Source organism: Cavia porcellus, unplaced genomic scaffold, assembly GCF_034190915.1.
Source record: "Cavia porcellus strain 051 isolate PalLab524CR breed Dunkin Hartley unplaced genomic scaffold, mCavPor4.1 scaffold_3, whole genome shotgun sequence".
Classification (NCBI taxonomy): domain Eukaryota; kingdom Metazoa; phylum Chordata; class Mammalia; order Rodentia; family Caviidae; genus Cavia; species Cavia porcellus.
The window spans coordinates 120,586,196-120,605,137 of NW_026947486.1; the positions used below are offsets into that span (position 1 = coordinate 120,586,196).

General features: G+C 53.0%; 3 protein-coding genes across 7 annotated transcripts; 1 reads left to right on the top strand and 2 right to left on the bottom strand.

Annotated features, from left to right (window-relative positions):
* Window positions 1-3,219: 3,219 nt before the first annotated feature.
* Window positions 3,220-6,025, bottom strand: Ubl4a (ubiquitin like 4A). 3 transcript variants are annotated; one of them, XR_010046700.1, is made up of 5 exons: window positions 5,543-5,700; window positions 5,247-5,352; window positions 4,804-5,012; window positions 4,407-4,696; window positions 3,220-3,975 (listed from the first exon to the last, which is right to left on the bottom strand). XR_010046700.1 is itself a non-coding variant. In XM_003462135.5 (4 exons), exons 1-4 carry the CDS (start codon window positions 5,588-5,590, stop codon window positions 4,586-4,588), a joined length of 474 nt encoding a protein of 157 aa, XP_003462183.1. In that variant the 5' UTR covers window positions 5,591-5,700; the 3' UTR covers window positions 3,220-4,585. The 3 variants fall into 3 exon arrangements, 2 of the variants coding, with proteins under 2 accessions (XP_003462183.1, XP_063102690.1); XM_003462135.5 differs by having other exon boundaries at window positions 3,220-4,696; XM_063246620.1 differs by lacking the exons at window positions 3,220-3,975; window positions 4,407-4,696; window positions 5,247-5,352 and having other exon boundaries at window positions 4,828-5,012; window positions 5,543-6,025.
* A 135-nt stretch (window positions 6,026-6,160) lies between these two features.
* On the bottom strand, window positions 6,161-7,777 carry Slc10a3 (solute carrier family 10 member 3). The gene has a single exon (XM_023560574.1). The coding sequence runs from the start codon at window positions 7,775-7,777 to the stop codon at window positions 6,365-6,367; it is 1,413 nt and encodes a 470-aa protein (XP_023416342.1). The 3' UTR covers window positions 6,161-6,364.
* Window positions 7,778-9,890: 2,113 nt separating this feature from the next.
* Window positions 9,891-16,911, top strand: LOC134475517 (igE-binding protein-like). Of its 3 annotated transcripts, XR_010046699.1 has the most exons (4): window positions 9,895-11,282; window positions 11,409-11,473; window positions 11,634-12,182; window positions 15,525-16,911. XR_010046699.1 is itself a non-coding variant. In XM_063246617.1 (3 exons), the coding sequence occupies exon 3, from the start codon at window positions 12,485-12,487 to the stop codon at window positions 14,135-14,137; it is 1,653 nt and encodes a 550-aa protein (XP_063102687.1). In that variant the 5' UTR covers window positions 9,891-11,282; window positions 11,409-11,473; window positions 11,634-12,484; the 3' UTR covers window positions 14,138-16,911. The 3 variants fall into 3 exon arrangements, 2 of the variants coding, with proteins under 2 accessions (XP_063102687.1, XP_063102688.1); XM_063246617.1 differs by having other exon boundaries at window positions 9,891-11,282; window positions 11,634-16,911; XM_063246618.1 differs by having other exon boundaries at window positions 9,891-10,279; window positions 11,634-16,911.
* Window positions 16,912-18,942: the final 2,031 nt, after the last annotated feature.

The window sequence follows — 18,942 nt, forward strand, 5'->3', positions numbered from 1 at the left end:
AAGCCCAGACATTTTAGTGACTTAGTAAAAAAATTTTTTTTGGAGCCAGGATTTTGCTTTGCAGTTCAGACGGGCCTTGAGCACAGAGCAATTCTCTTACCTTAGCCTGCCACATACTGGGATTACAAGAGGCACGTGCCACCACAGCTGGCCAATAAAATTTGGTAAAGGTTTGGAGATGTAACTCAGTGTAAAGGTCCTGAGTTCAATCCCCAGTACTGAAAACAAGAAAGAAGTCTCCATATGGAGTTGAGCTGGCTATAGGATTTCTTGGAATAGGGCTTTTTTATGTATTTCTGACTTTTAACATGTACAAAGGTAAATTTGATAGAGTTAAAAAATATACCGTAATCGAATAAGAACAGCATTAGGTGAGCCTTTATCACAAAACCACAGAGAAAGTAATGTAATTTATTATCTGTCTCCCTCTCTCTCTCTCTCCCTCTCCCCCTCTCCACCCTCCCCGTTTTCAGTACTGGGGATTAAACCCAAGCTGCTGTACCACTGAGCTGCTTTCTCCCTTCTTTGTATTTTATTTTTTGGAAGTTTTTTTTTTGAGGCAGGATCTCATTATGTAGCCTAGGCTGGCCTCCAACTCACAGCAATCCTCCTGCCTCAGTCTCCTGAGTATAGGGATTATAGGCATGCGCCACTATGCCCAGCTGTTTTTTTTTTTTTTTTTTTTTTTTTGAGACAGGGTCTTACTGCCAGTAAATTGCCCCTGTAGGATTCAAACTTGCAATTATCCTTCCTCAGCCTCTCTCAGAGCTGGGATTATAGTATAAGTATGTATCATGCCTAACTTTTTCTTTCTTTCTTTTCTTTTCTTTTTTCTTTCTTTCTTTCTTCCTTTTTTTTTTTTTTTTTTTTTTTTTTTTTTTTTTTGGCTGGTACTGGGGATCGATCAAACCCAGGGGCTTGTATATGCTAGGTAAGAACTCTGTCACTGAACTACATTTAACTTAGCCTTTTTTTTTGGTACCAGGGATCAAACTCATGACCTTACACTTGCCAGGCAAGCATTTGTGTTTGAGCTAAATCTCTAGCCCCATTCCTAGCCTTTTAGAAACATTTATTTTAGAGAGCTGGGTGTGGAGGTACATGCTTGTAGTCCCAGTGGGATTTGGGAGGCTGAGGCAGGAGGAGTGCCTGAGCTCAAGGCCAGCCTGGACTACATAGGGAGTTCAAGGCTAGCCTAAATTAAAGAGTGAGACCCTGTCAAATAAATAAATGCTTATTTTTGAGATGGATGTTACTAATTTCCCCAGGCTGGACTTGAATTCATGATCCGCCTGCCTCAGCCTCCTGAGTGCTGGGATTATAGATATGTTCCACCTTGCCAAGCTAATTTGATGCCTTTTAAATTCACTTCCTTAGCATATTATCTTTGTGGGAGATATTCTAAGAACAAGAACTGTCTTTGTTCTTAGCATATTTGTTTTTGATAATAGCAAGGATGAGGTATGTGTGTGACACTGTTTTAAAGTGTTCTCTAAGAGAGACCATTTGGTAGGTCAGATGAGTTAATATATCAGTGTTGGAACCTGGAATTGTCACTGTGGCATGAAGGTGCAAATGAGCTATGACGCTGAATTAGTACTGAAAGTTTCACTTTGAACATGTGATCTCGTAAGCTCTTTGTATTTCCAGGCTCTGTCCATTGAAAGATCTGGGGCAGTCACCTCCAGCAGCTGTAAACACATTCTGCATACAGACCTTGCTTTCATTTTGATTTTGTTTGTTGTTGTTTGAGACAGGGACTTGCTATTTAGTGCAGGTTGGCCATGAACTTACTTTGTAGCCCAGGCTGGCCTCAAATTTGTGGCGATCCTCCTGCCTCAGTCTCCCAAGTACTGGAATGACAGATGTGCACTGCCGAGCCCAGCCAGATCTTGGTTTCTGAATACCATTTCCCACCTGAGCAGGCCTGGCCATCACACTGCCATCTCCTGGTGTTAGTGTGGTCATCTCACATCCCTAGGGCTGGGGGACTGTCTTGAAGGGCAGGGCCAATGGGCAGATTAGAGCCACTTGCAGGTGGACATTTATGCCTGGAACAAGGGTCCCCGGTCACAGTGCCATCTCTTCCTCTTCCCTCACTCTCCAGCCTGCCATCTAGTGGCTCCCTCCCCTGGTAGCACCACATGCCCAGCTAGCCTCACTGTCGATGCAGAGTCCTCTCTTGGCTGTGCTGCAGCCACCTCCTCTCTGCTCTCCCCACTTCTCAGGCAGCTGTGGGAACAGCAGCACAGCCCACAGGTCAGTCTCAGGTCCTGCACCATGCCCAGTTCCCATCCTGGTCCCTATTGATCCTGTGTGTGGCTCTTTGGGAAGTGGGGACAAAGAGAGGAACCTGTGACTTGACACTCATTAAGCAGCAGGTACCCAGTGTGTGCCCCAGGCCCTTCCATGCCCAGTCCCCAGGTCTAGCTGGGTCTCTCTCAGCCACATCCCTCCAAGGGAGCAGAAGCACACAGGCTTCTGTAGCACACCTGCCCCCCCCCCCCCCGCCAGGCTCCCAGGTTTGTCCTGAGTGTCACACTGAAGTGCCTCCACAGAATCCCTGGCCCAGCCTTGTGGCAGGATGACCAGTTGTGCCATTTAGACACAGTGAGTGCTGCATCTGTGCACTGGCCCAGAGATGGGTGGGCCTCAAAAGCCATAGCCACACTGGGCATGGTGGCCCATGCTTGGAATACCAACACTGTGAGGCTGAGATAGGAGGATCACAGGTTCCAGTCCAGCCTGTGCAGGTCCATCTCAAAAATGAATGAATGGACTGGGGATATAGTTCAGTGTGAAGACCCCAAGTTCAGTCCCCAGTACCGGAAGAAGAACAAGAACCATGTCTAGGGTTTGTTTCTACTTTAAACAGGGCAGTGCTTCCCTGTCGCAGATGGAAGTCTTTTTCTTCAGAGCCCTGTAGTCCAGGCTGGCCTGGAACTTGTCATTTTCCCGCCTCATCCTCACGAATCCCAGGATTACAGTTTGTATCACTGAACCCAGCTAAGTGTCCTCGAGGCCATGCAGTACAGGAGCCCCTCCTCATGGGAGCCTGCTGACTCCATGGTCCTGGAAGCACTCCTAGCTTCCCCTTCCCCAGGGGCCCTTGTTCTTAGGACACTTGGGTCTCCTGTGGTGGGTGTATGCACAAAGCAGCAGCCCCTGGCCTGGTCCCCTACTCCTGGCCACAGGAGTGATCACACACAAGGCAGCACGAGCAGTGAAACAATAGCATTTATTTGCTGGAGTATTGGAGACAAAGCTACACCACAGAAACAAGCGCTCCTTGGAGGCGGTGGCCTGGGATGAAGCAGGAAGCAGAGAAAGTAGACAGAGTGGAGGAAGCTGGGAATCTAATCAAATTGTTCATCCGCTGTGGCTCACCAGAAGTTTCCTTTACTTTTAAACCAGTTACTGGCACTCCAAAGCAGCCTTGCTAACAGAGTTCTTTGTGGCTCAGTTGCCCGTACACACACACACACACCTTTAGTGTTCTTCTCAGAACACATTCCCTGACTGCAAAGAAACAACAGCATCACGAGCTATGCAATCTCAATGGCTCCCTGCTGTGTGGTGTCACCCACATGGAGACCCAGTGACACCTTACCAAGGCCCAGGTAGGTGCAGCCTCTACCAAGGGGCTGGCATTCATGGGGGCATCCTGGTGCCTGCCAACCCACACCCTCACCCGCTCTCAGCACCCTTGGAAGCAGTGAGGGGGGTGCACAGGGGACACAGGGCGGGGGACGTGCTGGGCACCACTCTGTCTCGCTGAGTCACCTGCCTGCCAGAGGGGTGAGAACCACCACTGGCTTCCAGCAGGAGAAGCCAAGCAAGGGGCCCAGAGAAAGGCGGTGTCCCTGAGGGTCAGGATACTCCCTGTCTAGCCCATGCTTGGCTATGGCTTCACTTTTGGCTTCGGTTTGTCACTGAACACAAGGTCGAAGGTCCCCGCAGAGTTCCCACCCTGGGCTGGGGAAGGAGGAAAGAAAAGTATTCAGGTGGAGAAGTGGTTCTCACTGCAGATTTGATGGTTGGTGACCAAAATGGCACAGCAACTTGCTCCAAGTTGTGCCACAGGAGTGTGGGACTTCCTGACTCCCTGGCCCCTAGATCGCTGCCCCTCCGTCAGGCGCATGCTCCATGAGCTGCAGCGGCCAGGGGCATGGGCGGCCGGCACCTGGCACCTGTAGAGGTTTGCTGAGGGCTCTGCCAGACACGGCAGAGGTCAGGAGAGCATACCGTGGCAGCAGGGGCCACCTGCTCCTCTGTCGGGCCTGGGAGGGTCACATAAGGTATTGACGCAGTACCCCGAAAGCCCCCCTCCCTGCCCGCAGTCCCCTGCACCAGGCGCTTCTCTGAGTTGCTGCTGGGCCCCTCTGCCATGTGTCTGCGAGTCTCACCTCTGCTGAGAGTGGGAGAGAACACCCTGGCGAAGGGCCGCAAGAGGAGCCTAGCACCTAGCAAGCGCTGGGTGCGCCCCGGCTGTTACTATCAGGAGCCAAACTGCAACGTGAGAACACATTTAATGCAACATGCAGCCGTGGTCTGGCCTTGAGCTCCTCCCCGACATCCAGGGATGCTATTTGGAGAACCCCTTCTCTAGAGCCTCAGTCCCTTCTGGGTGCAGGAAGCGGCTGGCCAAGCGTTCAATGTCATCCAGCGTCAGGCGGCTCAAGGACCTGTCATAATCCTGAGGAGAGAAGGCCAGGAGGATTGGAGGGTGCCCTGGGGGAGGTGGGCTGTGCTGGGGAGGGGCTGGCAGTGGCTAGCCCTGGGTAGTCAAGGCGACCTCCTCACCCTCTGTAGTTGTTCCAGGACCCTGCTGGCATCAGCGGCACTGAAGTGGCGGGCCAGGACTTTGGCAACCAACTGCCAGACAGGTGTGGGTGGGGGCTCGGCCACAATATGCGCGGCCCCTTCTTCCAGGAGCACCTTCTCCAGCGGTTTCACCACCAGGTTGAGCTTGGAATTGGGCCCAATGCTGTAGTCTGACAGTCGTTTTCCATCTGCCAAAAAAAAAAAAAAAGGTGAGTGGGGTTCCTTCCCGACAGCTGGAGGAGTGGCCCTGGAAGCCTCACCACTTCCCTTGGGCAGCCAGGGCGGTGCATCTGGCAGCGGTGGTGACTTGGGCTATGGTCTAAGAGCCCGGATCTGTCACGCTGCTGCTCGGAGGCCCGCACATCCTGCACACGCGGTCCCTGGCCTCTGGGGGTGCTCCCGGGCTCCTCCTCTTGGGGTACCTGCTAGGGCCTTGCCCTTGAACAGCAAACGCTGCTGGCGCACAGGGACACTCAGCTTCTCGGAGACCAGCTGCTTCACCGTGGTCACCAGCTCGTCCTCCGGCACCTGGCCGGGCGAGGGAGGGAGCAGGGGTGACCCGCGGCCCCGGGGAGCTGCCGCCTCGCATCCGCTCCCAAGGGCAGCTCTCCGGACGTCCCGGCCCCGGCCCCGGCCCCGGCCCCGGCCCCGGCCCCAGCCCCGGCCCCTCCCGGTGCCAGGCCGGGCTGAACGCCGGGTCTGGGCCCGGCGACCCCACCTGCAGGCTGCACTCGCGGCCCTGGAGCGCCTTCACCGTCAGCTGCATGGCCACCGCGGCGGCGTCCACCAGGGCCAACCACGCACCCAACGGCCTCCCGCCGCGCGCCGCCGCCCCGGGCGCGCGCCGGAACCGCCCGCAGCCGCCGGAAGCTGCAAGAGGGGCGCGCCCACGCCTCGACCCGCCCCGGCCCCGCCCCCCGCCCGGGACAGTGGCAGCCCTGAGGTCCCGCCTCGCAGTCGCGCGGGGACTGTCCGGGCCAAGGGTACCGGGACTGGATGGGGACTGAGCTGGGGTCCCGGAGAAAGACCAGGAAGTCACCCTAGCCCGCGGCCACGCTGGCTTGCCCTGGGCTTGCAGTGTGCTGGGGTCGATGCCAAGCCCTGTCATCTCAGAGACAGAAAGGGCCCAGCCCCGCCAACCTTGCCCATTGCCAGATGACTTCCTGCCTCCTCCTTTGAACCAGTCTGCCATCCTCATCATAGAACAGGGTGGAGATCCACAGAGGGACAGAGCCTGGCCACCCAAGGCCACTCCCCCTCCCTGCGGGTACCTTAGCAGGCATGTACCTCCTGCCCACACAGGCCCCAGGGCCAGAGACTAGAAGGGACCCCAAGCTTGTGTCTTTCTTTTATTGAAATATATTTTCTGGGCACTGCCCACCAACCTAACTCAGTATGGCCTCTTTGGCATTAAAAGCTGAAGAATAAAAACCAGTAAAAAAAATAAGCCTGGATTTGTCTGAGTGCATAGTGCATGAGAACTAAAGGCCTTTGGTACACAAGAACCTGGGGACAGTGGGCGGGGAGCAAGGTGGTGGCCTCACGGGCCTGAAAACAGGCTGCTATAGATGAAGTGGCCGATGACCAGGGCCAGCATCTCTGAGGTACCACTCAGTGCCACAATGAAAGGGGCCTGGGAGGCGTAGTCAGCTTGGAGGCGGCGGAGAGACAGTTGTAGCATGGCCAGGGCCAGTAGGCTGTTCTGTACCCCTACCTCGAGGCTGACTGTCCGCCTCTGCGCCACCGGTAGCCTCAGGCAGGTGGCCAGACAGTAGCCCACCAAGAGGCCGACCAGGGGCACCGTGAGGCCCACCAGGACGATGGGCAGCCTGACTCCTGCCAGGATGAAGACCCCCATGTGGTAGGCCAGGAAGAGGCCACCTAGCAGCAATATGAAGCTGAAGGGCTTGATGACCTGCAGCAGCAGCTGGGAGAGCTTGGGCAGCTTGGCTTTGATCACCACACCTGCAACTATGGGGATGGCGATGAACAGCAGCGAGCCCAGGATCTTGGAGACTGGCACATGCAGTGTTTCGTGGATGCTGAGCAGGCGGCTGTAGATGGCTGAGGACAGTGGCAGGAACCCAGTGGCAGCCACTGTTGAGATGAAAGTCATGGAGATGGCCAGCGTGACGTCCCCTCCAAGAAGAAGGCTGAAGAGGTAGCTGCCCCCGCCGCCAGGTGATGAGCAGGTGATGATGAGGCCCAGAGCCAGGGCCTTGGGCAGCATGAAGAGCTTGGCCATCAGGAAGGCATAGAAGGGCATGACCAGAAACTGACCCAGGAGGCCTAGAAGCATGGGCTGAGGGCTCTGCAGGAGCCCCTTGAGGACCTCAAGTTCCACTTTGCACCCAAATGAACACTTGTTGATGAAGATGAGCGGCAAGAGCAGGTAGAGGATCGGGTTCTCCGAGAAGTGGGCCAGGTCAGTGGTGAGTGTGGTGGTGTCCTCCTCGGGGGAGACCTTGATGCAGAAATCGGCCCGCTCCTCTATCAGCATAGGTGGGGCTTCACGTGCATCCACCAGCTGGATGCGGAGTGGCGCCAGCCCGGCCAGGCCTGAGTGGATGCTCACTACAAAGCCGCCCCCACCACCCCATGTGATGGCACTCACGTTCTTGATAGTCAGCACTTCCGTGTCCAGGGACGTGACCTTCAGGGTAGGACCAGGCCGGGTCCCATTGGCCTGGCCTGGGTACTGGCTCGAGATCACAATGATGCCCTCACTCTCCTCAGGGAACTCAAACTCCACCACAGAACCATCCCCAATGCTCAAGTAGCGCCCTCCTGCCAGGGGCACTGTGTGGCCCAGAGCAGTGCCGAGGGTCGCACCAGTTGTGCCCTGTGACCCCCATGGCAGGCACAGGAGCAACAGGATGGCTCCCAGCACACTCACGGCACCCGAGCACCCTCCCTCCAGGCCCAAGTAACCCCTGCCTCGGCCCCACACCATAGCTCTCGCCTGAGAGTGTGGCATCCAGCCCTCTACTGCTCAGGACAGTGCCCCTGTAGATGCTGTGGGGTCCTCCTGAGAAGGGTCCATGGGCTGCGCTGGTTCTGGGCTGCCTGCTCGGGGGCAGCACTCTCCCTGAGGGGGGGAAGAGACACAGAAGGGCAGCTGGTGAAGCTGAGTGCCTGTGATCCCAGAAGCCGGGGTATCTGCAAGCCCACCACTGGGGGACTGAGCAAGACCCTTGCCCCAAGCTCAGACGTGGAAAAGCAATGCCTTGTGCTGGCCCTAGCTGCCACTCAGCTGTCCCGTCCCCTGGGATGGCTGTCTCAATCCCCCCAGCCCTGTTGGGAGAGGGGACCTATAGTTCCATGTTCCCATTCATCCTGCTCATAGCTGCTCTAGCTTCTTATTTTCCTGGGGTTGTCCACCATAGGGCCCTTTTGGGGATGTTCTCATACAAGGGACTCAGGGAGCTACCTTTAGTCCTGTCACCACCAACTCATTACCCACTGGCTACAAGATGCAGGTACAGCTGGGTGTGGGGTACACATTTATAATTCCAGAACTTGGGAGGCTGAGGCAGGAGGATTGCAAATTCAAACAGCCTATGCAATTTAGCAAGACCTTGTCTCAAAACAAAAATATAAACCAAGGGGCTGGGTATGTAGTTGGGTGTGTAGGGTCTAGGTTCAATGTTCAGTACTGAAACAAAACAAAACCAAAAAAAAAAAAATGAGGTACAGCAGGGCTGCATCAATGCCACTGTTGGGGTAAAATCTCTCCTGGGGTTCCAGGGGGAATGAGGGGGACTGTCTGCCGAGGACACAGGGTGTGCTGATAGCCAGGTCAAGAACTGAGGTTACAAGAACTGAGGAAGCTGTGTGGCAGTAGATAGCCACAGGTGGGGACACTGGCCTGCCTTGTGGTGATGAGACAGGGTCCCGGGAGGGAGTAGGTCCACTCTCCTTGAGCAAGTTGCCAGAACTAGGACAAAAAGAGTCAGGGACCCTTCCCTGGCAGCCCCAGAATCTGAGCCCCTGGAGCTGCTTGACCTATCTGAGCACTCCATCTGTGTGTGCCCTCCCAACACGTCAAACTCCCAAGGGGGCTTGGGGGTTTCCAGAGGGTGGAGCATCTCGATTACACCCTGTTGTCACATCAGCTTCTGGAACTGGAGTGACCGGGACCTGGATGCTGCATTTTCACCTCTGTGCTGCTTCTTGTCTGTAGTGTCCCTGAGGCCCTAAGGTCCTGCTCAGTCTTTGGCCCTGCCGACCACCAACATCTGAGACTGAGGACAGGGTCAGCAAAAGGCTGTTGCCCGGACGCCCCTCCCCTCAAGGCCCCTGCTGGCCTGGGGTTCAGGTGACTTACCCTGGAGGCCTGGTCCAGCCTGTGTCTCCTGGCAGAAGACTGAGGCAGGACCGGCAGGGTGAGTGGGAGAAGTCAAATGCAGGGGGAAGAGGCAGGCACAGCTATGCTGAGGAGTGGTCCAGAAGGAAGCTGGGGGCTGCGTACCGATGCCTGGTCCTTGTAGTGGGGCAGTCGCCTGGAGTCGCTGGTCAGGACTTAGGCTCCGATGCCACCCATCTCTGTGCGCAGCTGGAAGAGTTTGAGCGGATGCAGCCCAAGGCAGCAGGCAGTGCCAACCAGAGGGGCCGCACAGGTGTTCAGGGGTTAGGGTGAGCGGCCCTGCGAGTCCGGGAGTCCAGCAGTTGTCAAGTGGGACACAACCGGGGCTCGAGCGCGAAGTGGGAGGACAGAGGATGGGCCCACGACCCGCCCGGCGGCCCAGGAGGCAGGAGGGCTCTCGTGACACCCCAGGGCCCCCGCTGGAGCATAAGCGGCACTCCCTCCCGGCCGGGTGTGGCCGGGCCGAGCCACGGTGCCCAGGGTGGAGGACTGTCGAGCGAGCGGGGTGGGCCTCCCGCTGCCCCTTCCCGGCCAAAGGCTCTTTCTAGCTACCGCGGCCACCAACTTCTTGCCGGCGTCCGCCAGGCAGGCGGACGCCGGCGAGCTCTGCCCGAGGAGGCCCCGCCTCGGCCCCGCCCCGGCCCGGCCCGGCTCCGCCCGCACCAGGACCCCGCCCTCCCGCCGTGATCCTCTCACCTCCGGGCGCCAGCGAGGGTCGCGGCCGGAAGTGACGCTTGAAGCGCGACTGGGAGCGTGACATCGCGCGGCTCACCGCTTCCTTCGCTGCACTGGCTGCTTGGCACTAGGCACTGTGGTTGGCTTCAGCCAGCTGTGGTCACTGCCTTCCAGCGCGGTCGGGGGCTTTGCAGAAAAGGACTACACTGGAAGGAGCAGGGCAGGAGGGGAATGGAAAAGACGGCAAAAGGATGAGAAAAAACGGTGGGAGAGGTGGAAAGGACAGTTAAAGGGGACGTGTAGCCAAAGGTTGCTGGGCAACTGGAATCAGCCCGCGCTACTCTAAAATGAGCCTTGTTGGGTGTGTCGGCGCACACCCGTTCTCCCAGCACTTACAAGATCGAAGCCAGCCTGGTAACTGAGCAAGACCCTGCCCCAAAGCACAAAGTAAAAATAAATACAGTAAATAAAGGCTATACGTGGTGGCACAGACCTGTAATCCTAGTACTAGGGAGGCTGAAGCAGAAGGATTGCTGCGACCTTGAGACCAGTGAGAGCTACATAGTGCGTTCAAGGCCAGTCTACATTATGTATACTGAGACCCTGTCTCAAAAACCAAAAGTAGCCAGGCATGGTGGTTCATGCCTGTCATCTAACCACTTGTGAGGCTGAGGCATGAGGATCATCACAAAACAAAACAACCAAAAATAAAGATCTTGTCAGGCAAAACAGCACACACCTGTAATCCCAGCACTCAGGAGGCTGAGGCAGGAGGACTGCCTGAGTTTGAGGCTAACCTGGGCTACTTAACCCTGTCTCAAATGTAACATAATAAAAAGGGACCTCTTGGGGATAGAAGTGCATCTCACTGATAAAGTACTTGTTGACCTTGCTTGAACCTCTTAGGTCAATTCTCAGCACCTCCAGAATAAATATGTAAAAAGATAAATAGTAATTTATGACTAGTGCAGGGCCAGCGGCCCCCACAGTCACAGATAATTGCCTCCAGGGGGTGCTCAAGACATTGTCGTGAACATGTAAATAAAATAGAAACCCGTAGTATCTGCATTTTCAAATAAAGAATCATGTCAGTTTTCATTTGTTTTTCTGAGATAGTCTTGTTATGTAGTACAGGTTGGTCTTGAACTCACTCTGTAGTCCAGGTTGGAATTGAAATTGCTGTGATCCTCCTGCTTCAGCCTTATGAGGGCTGGGATGACAGGGTTGTGCCACCACACCCAGCTTCATGACAGCTTTAATAAATTTGTTTATATGCAAATGTTTTTTATTTGTTTTTCCAAACAGTGCCTTGCTCTGTATCCAGGCTGGCCTAGGTATCCCATGCTGGCCTCAGACTTGCCTCCTCCTGCCTCAGCCTCTCAAATGCTGGAATTACCATCATGTGCTACCGTGCCAGGTTTATTTTTTATTTTTCATTTGACTTTTTTGTGCTGCTGGTAATCAAATTCAGGGCCTTACATATGGTAGGCAGGTGCCCAACACTGAGCATGAATTTTATTTTAAATCATTTATTTAAAAATAGGTAGCAGAAACAGCAATGCTGGGGCTTGGAGGACCAACCAAGAAATCAACTAGCCAGCCTTTCTGGTAAGCCTCCCCTGAGCCTACCCTTGTGCAGGCTGAGAATCAAACCGTCTCCCTCTGCCCCCTCGCATAAGCAACTCATTGGCCAGAACACAGACTAATTTGATAGCAACTAAGGTACATAAAGCAACTAAATGCTTGTATTGTCTGGTTGATTTTGCAGGCCTAGGAGTAGTGGTCTGAGCATCTCTTGGGAGGATGACCGTATGCAATATAGCAAGTATGGGGGATTTTCTTCTAGCTTGTTTTTGAAGTCAAATACTGTTTTCACTGTTATGCTTTGTTCTGATTTGTTGGGCGCAGGCGCTCAACATACCATACCCCAGCCGGGACTAAGGACCACACCAGCTTCCGCAATGCATTACGTTCCTCTTTAAATTAGCCAACCCGTGCACACCCCGCACTCACTCCGTACTCTGTGGCAACTCCTGATTGGCCACAGCTGGATATTGTAGCCAGAGCCTGCATCCCATTCCCGCCCTGCTTCCTTGTGGCAGCCTGTGATTGGTCACGGCCAAATATATAAACCAGAGCCCGCGTAAATAAACCAGCAGTTAACTGTCATCCACAAGAGCGTCTTCTGTCTCCTGTTTCATTGGGGAGCTGCGCCGGTCCACTGGTGGCCCGTACAGGGAGCCCGGAACGCTGAGACCCTCTCTCCGACAGTACGGGGAACGAACCTCTCTCTCCGACGGAACAGAGACGTTAACAGGTAAAACCGTCAAGCGCCAATAGCAGGGGCTACTTGGCGGGCGGGGGCTGACAGGTTAAACTGCTCAACGTTGGTAGCGGGTGCTACGCAACAGGGCCGGATAGCGGGGGCTATCAGGCAACCTTGGGCGGACGCGTCGCAAGGGTCAGGAACTCATAAAGAGAGTTCCGGGGGCCGTAAAGAGGCCGGTTTTGGGGGCGCCGTAAAGGGGCGCGGGGACTAAGCTGTCCCTGTATAAAAAAAAAAAGAAAAAGAAAAAGAAAAATATAAAATAAAAAGAAACTCTTGAAATTCCGGTTAACATGGGTAACACGGCTACTCAGCCACTGTCAGTCGCCTTAAGCGACTTACTGAGAGAAAAGGGATTACAAATGAAACGAGAACAAATTCAAAACTTCCTCGATCAGGTCGATAAGGTAGCACCTTGGTTTGGTCCCACGGGGTCCGTTACCATCCCCAGCTGGGATAAATTAGGGAGAGATCTTGACTTTGCAGCAGAAAATGGCCTCTTGGAGCCAGAAGTCAGACCCCTTTGGGCAGTGGTGAGAAGCTGCCTTGCAGACACCTCTTGTCGTGACCATATAAGGGCTGGCGCCATGGCGCTTGGTTACCATCAGGCAGAGTCCTCCCGGGAGCAATCTCGTGAGCCCAGTGCCGCAGGCGAGGTGACCCCACCCAACCCAGAAACAAAGGACTCGTCAGATAATGAGGGGGAGGAAGAAGAAGTATACAAAATGGTGGATGCAGACACCACCGAAAGAGGGGAAGTCACACACATGCAGTCGAGAGGGCCCTACTCTGAGGCCATAAATGAGCGGCAACGCAGGATTTCTCAGAGTAAATGGGTCAATGAAAGCGAGTACGGGATCCCAGGGCCACCCCGTATAAGACCTATGGCTCTACCTCCCGACCCGCCAGATTATCATGCCCACCGGAGACCCTGCCATCAGCTATATAGCTGTCCGCAACGGGTCCAGACGTCCCCTGGGACATTCCAGGAAGACCTTTGGCATCAAGTCAAAAGAGAGGACCCAGGAGGCCTGGGCCATTTTCTCCAGGCTTTTCCGGTTGCTGTAGATGCTCAGGGAAATAAAGCCCACCTGCCTATAGATATGAAGGCGATAAAGCATCTTAAGGAGGCCAGCACCATGTACGGTGTTAATGGGGCGTATACCCTGTCCCTAGTAGAAGCCCTGGCAGGAAACGCCATGACACCTGCTGATTGGGCCAGTTTGTGCAAGGCAGTGCTCAGCCCAGGCCAATATCTTGATTGGAAAGCTTGGAATGTTGAACTTGCCACAGAACAGGCCCAAGCTAATGCCCAGAACAATCAGGCCGCCTGGAACGCGGATATGTTATTAGGACAAGGGCAGTATCTCAATAACCAGCTGATATTTCCACAAGAGGTGTATGCACAGATAAATAGAATAGCCATACAAGCATGGAAACGGGTCTCGGCTAGGGGAGAAGTCTCAGGCCACTTGACAAAAATTTTGCAGGGCCCGAGCGAGCCTTTTTCAGATTTTGTGGCCCGCATGATGGAGGCGGCAGGGAGAATTTTTGGGGACGCTGAGACAGCCATGCCGCTCATTAAGCAGCTCATTTTTGAGCAATGTACTAAAGAATGTCGCTCTGCCATTAGTCCATACAAAAATAGGCCTCTTGAGGAATGGATGAAACTCTGTCGGGAGATCAGGGGGCCATTAACCAACTCAGGTTTGGCAGCCATGTTAATGAAGCTAACTAAAGAAGGTCAGGGAGGCAGAGCGGCGCCACAGAATGGCGCCCGCCCGAAAGAAGGCTGCTTCAAATGTGGCAGACAGGGACACATAAAAAGAGACTGTCCATCTTGGGGACTCGGAAGAGAACAACCCCCCCTCCTGAAGACCGAAAGTGCCCCAGATGTAAGAAGGGAAATCACTCCGCCGCGGAGTGCCGCTCCACCTTTGATGTAAATGGGTTGCCCCTCACAGGTAAGGGCCGTAACCCAGAGAGGCCAAAAAACGGGATTGGGGGGCCCCCCCGGGGGTGGGCCCCCGATTCTACCCAGCCAGAGAGTATATGGTAGACCAGACACTGCCAATGATGCCAACATGGGCAGGTCAGAACCGAGGAGAGCCTCTCCGGGTTCAGGGGGACTTGACCTCTGTGCCACCACTGGACTCGTATTAACCCCGAAAATGGGGATACAGGCCATAGAGACAGATATGTCCGGCCCCTTACCGGAAGGCACAGTAGGGTTGATAATTGGTCGATCATCCCTCTCCATGAAAGGAATACAGGTCTTACCGGGTGTTATAGATTCTGATTACACAGGAAAAATAAAGGTGATGATGCAGGCTCCTAAAGGCCCAGTAGCTGTAGGGGCAGGAGACCGCATCGCTCAGATGCTAGTGTTATCCAGCCGTCATGGGGATTATCCATCATTGTCTGGTATTAGAGGAGACAGAGGATTTGGATCATCAGACCCAGCCTTTGCCGCCCTCGTTCTTAGATTGGATGAGCGCCCCATGCTAACGTTGTCACTCAATGGGCGAAAAATATCCGGACTGCTAGACACAGGAGCAGACTGCTCTATTATAGCTGAAAAGGACTGGCCACTAACCTGGCCTACCCAGACGGCACAACAAACACTGCAAGGCTTGGGATCAGTTCATGCACCTAAAATTAGTAGTCAGATAATTAAATGGGAAGACAATGAGGGACACTCAGGAGAATTCATACCCTATGTTCTCCAGCTTCCAGTTACCCTATGGGGGAGAGAAGTGCTCTCTGCCCTAGACTTGACCTTGTGCAATGAATATTCTCACACAGCCAGGAGAATTCTTAAAAATCAAGGGTATGAACCAGGCAAAGGATTAGGCAAAGACCTGCAAGGAAAGCCTTTCCCCATCCAGGCACAACCACGTGCTCAGAGGCAAGGTTTGGGTTTTTAGTGGGGGTCACTGACTCGGCTTCTGCCCCTCTCAAATTGACATGGGTCTCTAATGACCCCATTTGGATAAATCAGTGGCCCCTACCACGAGACAAAGCAGAAGCCGCATCCAAACTTATTCAAGAGCAATTAAAGTTAGGCCATATCAAACCCTCAAGTCTATTCTGTTTAAACAAAAGGAGGGTATTGCCCAGGGCATGACACCTAGGGCCAGACTAAATCTTGCCCTCTTTACTTACAATTTTGTAAACATCAACCCACAAGGATCCACGCCAGCACAGCTACATGCCAACCCTGTCGCACCCAAACATGGTTGGGTACGCTGGAAAGACCTCCTGCATGGGGTGTGGAGAGGCCCCAGCCCAGTACTTAGTTGGGCGAGAGGGGCGGTCTGTATCTTCCCGCAGGAAAAAGGCAGCGAACCTGTCTGGGTCCCGGAATGCCTGATATGTCCCTGCAAACCACCAGACCCCGACCCAGAGGAAACGTCAACCACAGAACAGGGGAACCAACAGGAGCCTCACAAGCCAGACCAAGCAAGTACACCCACAACTCCCATTAACCATGGCACCTTGGCCAACTCCCCTGGTTAGTAGCCTCCTTTTCCCCTCCTTCTTGCATCTCGTACGGTCCTTGCAGCCAATGACTTTTCTAAATTGCTCCACCGCAACCTGTTATGTGTTATAATGTTGGGATAACAGTACACTTTCAGCTGTTATGCAGGTACTCCAGTTCGCACCGGTTCCAGTTATGGCAGACTCAGACGAGTTTCCTGTGATCCAGCTCGGGCCAACTCTCCAATTGGCTTTCATAAAGGAATGGGCAGGAACAGGGGCTCTGGCTACCATGACTACACTTGCCGCATTCGGCAGTCTACTTCTGCTCTGTCGGATTCGCAGACAAAGGAATAGGGACAAAGTATCAAACAAGCATTGCTGATCATGGAATCTGGTCAAAGCCTGGCAGCATGGCTCGCCATGCTGTGACGCAGGTGTGGAGCAAAGCATCGCAGGGGGTGTCGTCCTTGGCCAGGAGACACCCCGGTCCCCATGTCGGTGAGCATGTGGGTTGGGCTCATAAAACAATACTCCCGCCCCCTCCAAAAGAGCACCAACGAGTAGTGAGGCATTGTCATGACTGCAGCGTGACACCTCACGAGGGGCGCCGACCTCTGGAGACCCTGCGTCAGTTATAAAGAAAGGGGGAGATGTTGGGCGCAGACGCTCAACATACCATACCCCACCTGGGACTAAGGACCACGCCAGCTTCCGCAATGCCCTATGTCCCTCTTTAAATTAGCCAACCCGTGCGCACTTCGTGCTCACTCCGTACTCTGTGGCAACTCCTGATTGGCCACAGCTGGATATGGTAGCCGGAGCCTACGTCTCATTCCCGCCCTGCTTCCTTGTGGCAGCCTGTGATTGGTCACGGCCAAATATATAAACCAGAGCCCGCGTAAATAAACCAGCAGTTAACTGTCGTCCACAAGAGCATCTCCTGTCTCCTGTTTCATTGGGGAGCTGCGCCGGTCACTGATTGTTTTGTACTATTAAATATTCTGTTTTGATTGGTTTTATAGTGTTCTGGTTTTGGTTTGATTTTGTTCTACCTGATGGGAATGGACAAGTACTGTGAAGATAATGAGATACACTGTAGTAGCTATTGTTGTTTTCCTGGTATCCTGCTTTGAAGTTCTGTACCAATTTTGCTGCCTTGTTTTGATTGGATTTGGTCTGTTTTGTTTTGTTGCATTTTACTACCTTTAAAATAAAAATAAAAAAATAGGTATGGGCACTAGGAGTGATGGTGCATGCCTATAATCCCAGCACTCAGGAGGCTGAGGCAGGATGATAGCTGCAAGTTCGATGCCAGCCAGGGCTCCATAGTGAGTTTGAATGCCACCTGAACTATGTAACAAGACCCTGTCTCTGTCTGTCTGTCTGTCTGTCTGTCTGTCTGTCTCTCTCTCTCTCACACACACACATACACATACACACACACACACACACACACACACACACGAACACAAGATATGGGTGAGGTAGGAGGATCGCTGTGAGTTCAAGGCCAGCCTGGGCTATATAAGCGTTCAAGGCCAGCCTGAACTGCATAATGTGACCCTGTCCCAAAACGAATCAAAAAACTAGACGTGGGACCACAGATGGAGTTTCAGAAGTAGAGTGCCTGGCCGGCAGTGTGAGGCTGGGTGTTGTTCCTCAGTCCTACAAAGAGACCATGTTCCAGCTGCAAGCCGCACAACATCTAATGAGCAGCTGGTTGGCTACTCTCGGGTGCATGCGCAGAGGGGCTTGCTGTGGCAGGGGTGGGGGGGTGGGGGGGAGTGGGGGTGAAGAGGAGGGGTTGCTGACAAGAGCCCGCAGGTTTTGCTGGCCGTGCTGCAGCTAGGATACAGGAGGGGGCTGGGCTTGTGGCATGCAGATGACTGAAGACTAGAATGTGCAAAGGGCGTGTAGGGGAGAAAAGATTGGGTGGAAGTGGCCAGAGAGAAGGGGTGGTTCAACTGGAAGAGTCAGGGGAAGAAAACCTAAATGATGTGTCATTCTTGGCCTGGGCGTGGTGGCGCACACCTGTCATCCTGAACCCTTGGACTGCCTGCTACTGTTAAGTAAAACTTACTAGGCCACTTAGAAGTCACCAATTGGGTCATGAGCCAGGGTCAAGGGGAGCAGAGGGGGCTGGAAGACTGGCTCCATTGCTGTTCATCACGGCAGCTTTTCCCACAGAGACAGAGGGGCAGCGGGATATCAGCATGAGGGTTGCGTGCCTTTGGGGTTCTTTGCTTTGCTTTGTTTTTAGTGGCATGTTTTAGATATACACATCAGTGCCATTCTCATAAGGAATCTGTACCTGTACATGATATGTTTTGATTCTTTTTTTTCCCCAATCCCTTCCTCTCTCTCTTAACTTCTCTTCCCTTCCTTATTTATGGGAGTTTTGTTTTCATTTTCCCTTGTCCCTTCCTTCCTTTACCCCTTACCCTTCCCTTATTCCCCTTCCCATTTGAACATTTTATTTTATTTCTCAGCATATGTTGTACATCTTGGTCCTTATTTACACTTTCAGTTTTTCACACAATAGAAACCAGGCAATATTTGAACATGTGTGTCCGATTTATTTCACTAAAAATATGGTCTCAAGGTGCATCCATTCAGCTAGAAATGTCTCAAGTTTATCTTTCTTTACAGCAGAGTAGTACTCCATTGTACAAAACCCACACATCTTTATCCATTCATTGGTTCATGGGCATTTGGACTGGTTCCAAGATTTGGCCATTGTAAACTGCTGCTACAAACATAGGTGTGCATATATTGCTGTTATGATCTTTTTAATTCTTTTAGGAAGATACCAAGAAGGGGACAGCCAGGTCAAATGGGACCTCTAGCTTTCTAGGTTCATGAGAAATCTCCACACTGATTTCTACAGTGGCTGCACCAGTCTGCATTCCCACTAGCAGTGGAGAATGGTTCCTTTTTCCCCACAGCCCTGCTGGCATTTGTTATTGGTTGATTTCTTTTTTTTTCTTAAAGAGAAGTTGCTTTTTAAAGAGAATAAAACAAAACAAAACAAAACAAAGCAGAGCAGAGTAAAACAATGCAAATAACACAGGATTTCAGGAAAAGACAGCAGAAAATCAACAGTGCCTACCATAATGTCATTTCAAAATGTTTTCTTTGAAATAGTTGTCTATACCTTCATAAACAGTAAGTTAATACAAATCAAGATAGTACAAAAGCAATCAAAACAAGAATGAGTGCCTTAAGGGCTTTCAGGACCAGACACTAGGAAATCAATAATGGCTACCAC

Bases quoted from the DNA above. Each gene is read 5' to 3' on its own strand.
- Slc10a3 (XM_023560574.1), bottom strand. From the start codon at position 7,777: ATGGTGTGGGGCCGAGGCAGGGGTTACTTGGGCCTGGAGGGAGGGTGC.
- LOC134475517 (XM_063246617.1), top strand. From the start codon at position 12,485: ATGGGTAACACGGCTACTCAGCCACTGTCAGTCGCCTTAAGCGACTTA.
- Ubl4a (XM_063246620.1), bottom strand. From the start codon at position 6,025: ATGATGAGGATGGCAGACTGGTTCAAAGGAGGAGGCAGGAAGTCATCT. The intron at 5,013-5,542 runs GTGGGGTCGCCG...TTTTTTTGGCAG, and splicing joins GCCGCGAGTGCAGCCTGCAG to ATGGAAAACGACTGTCAGAC.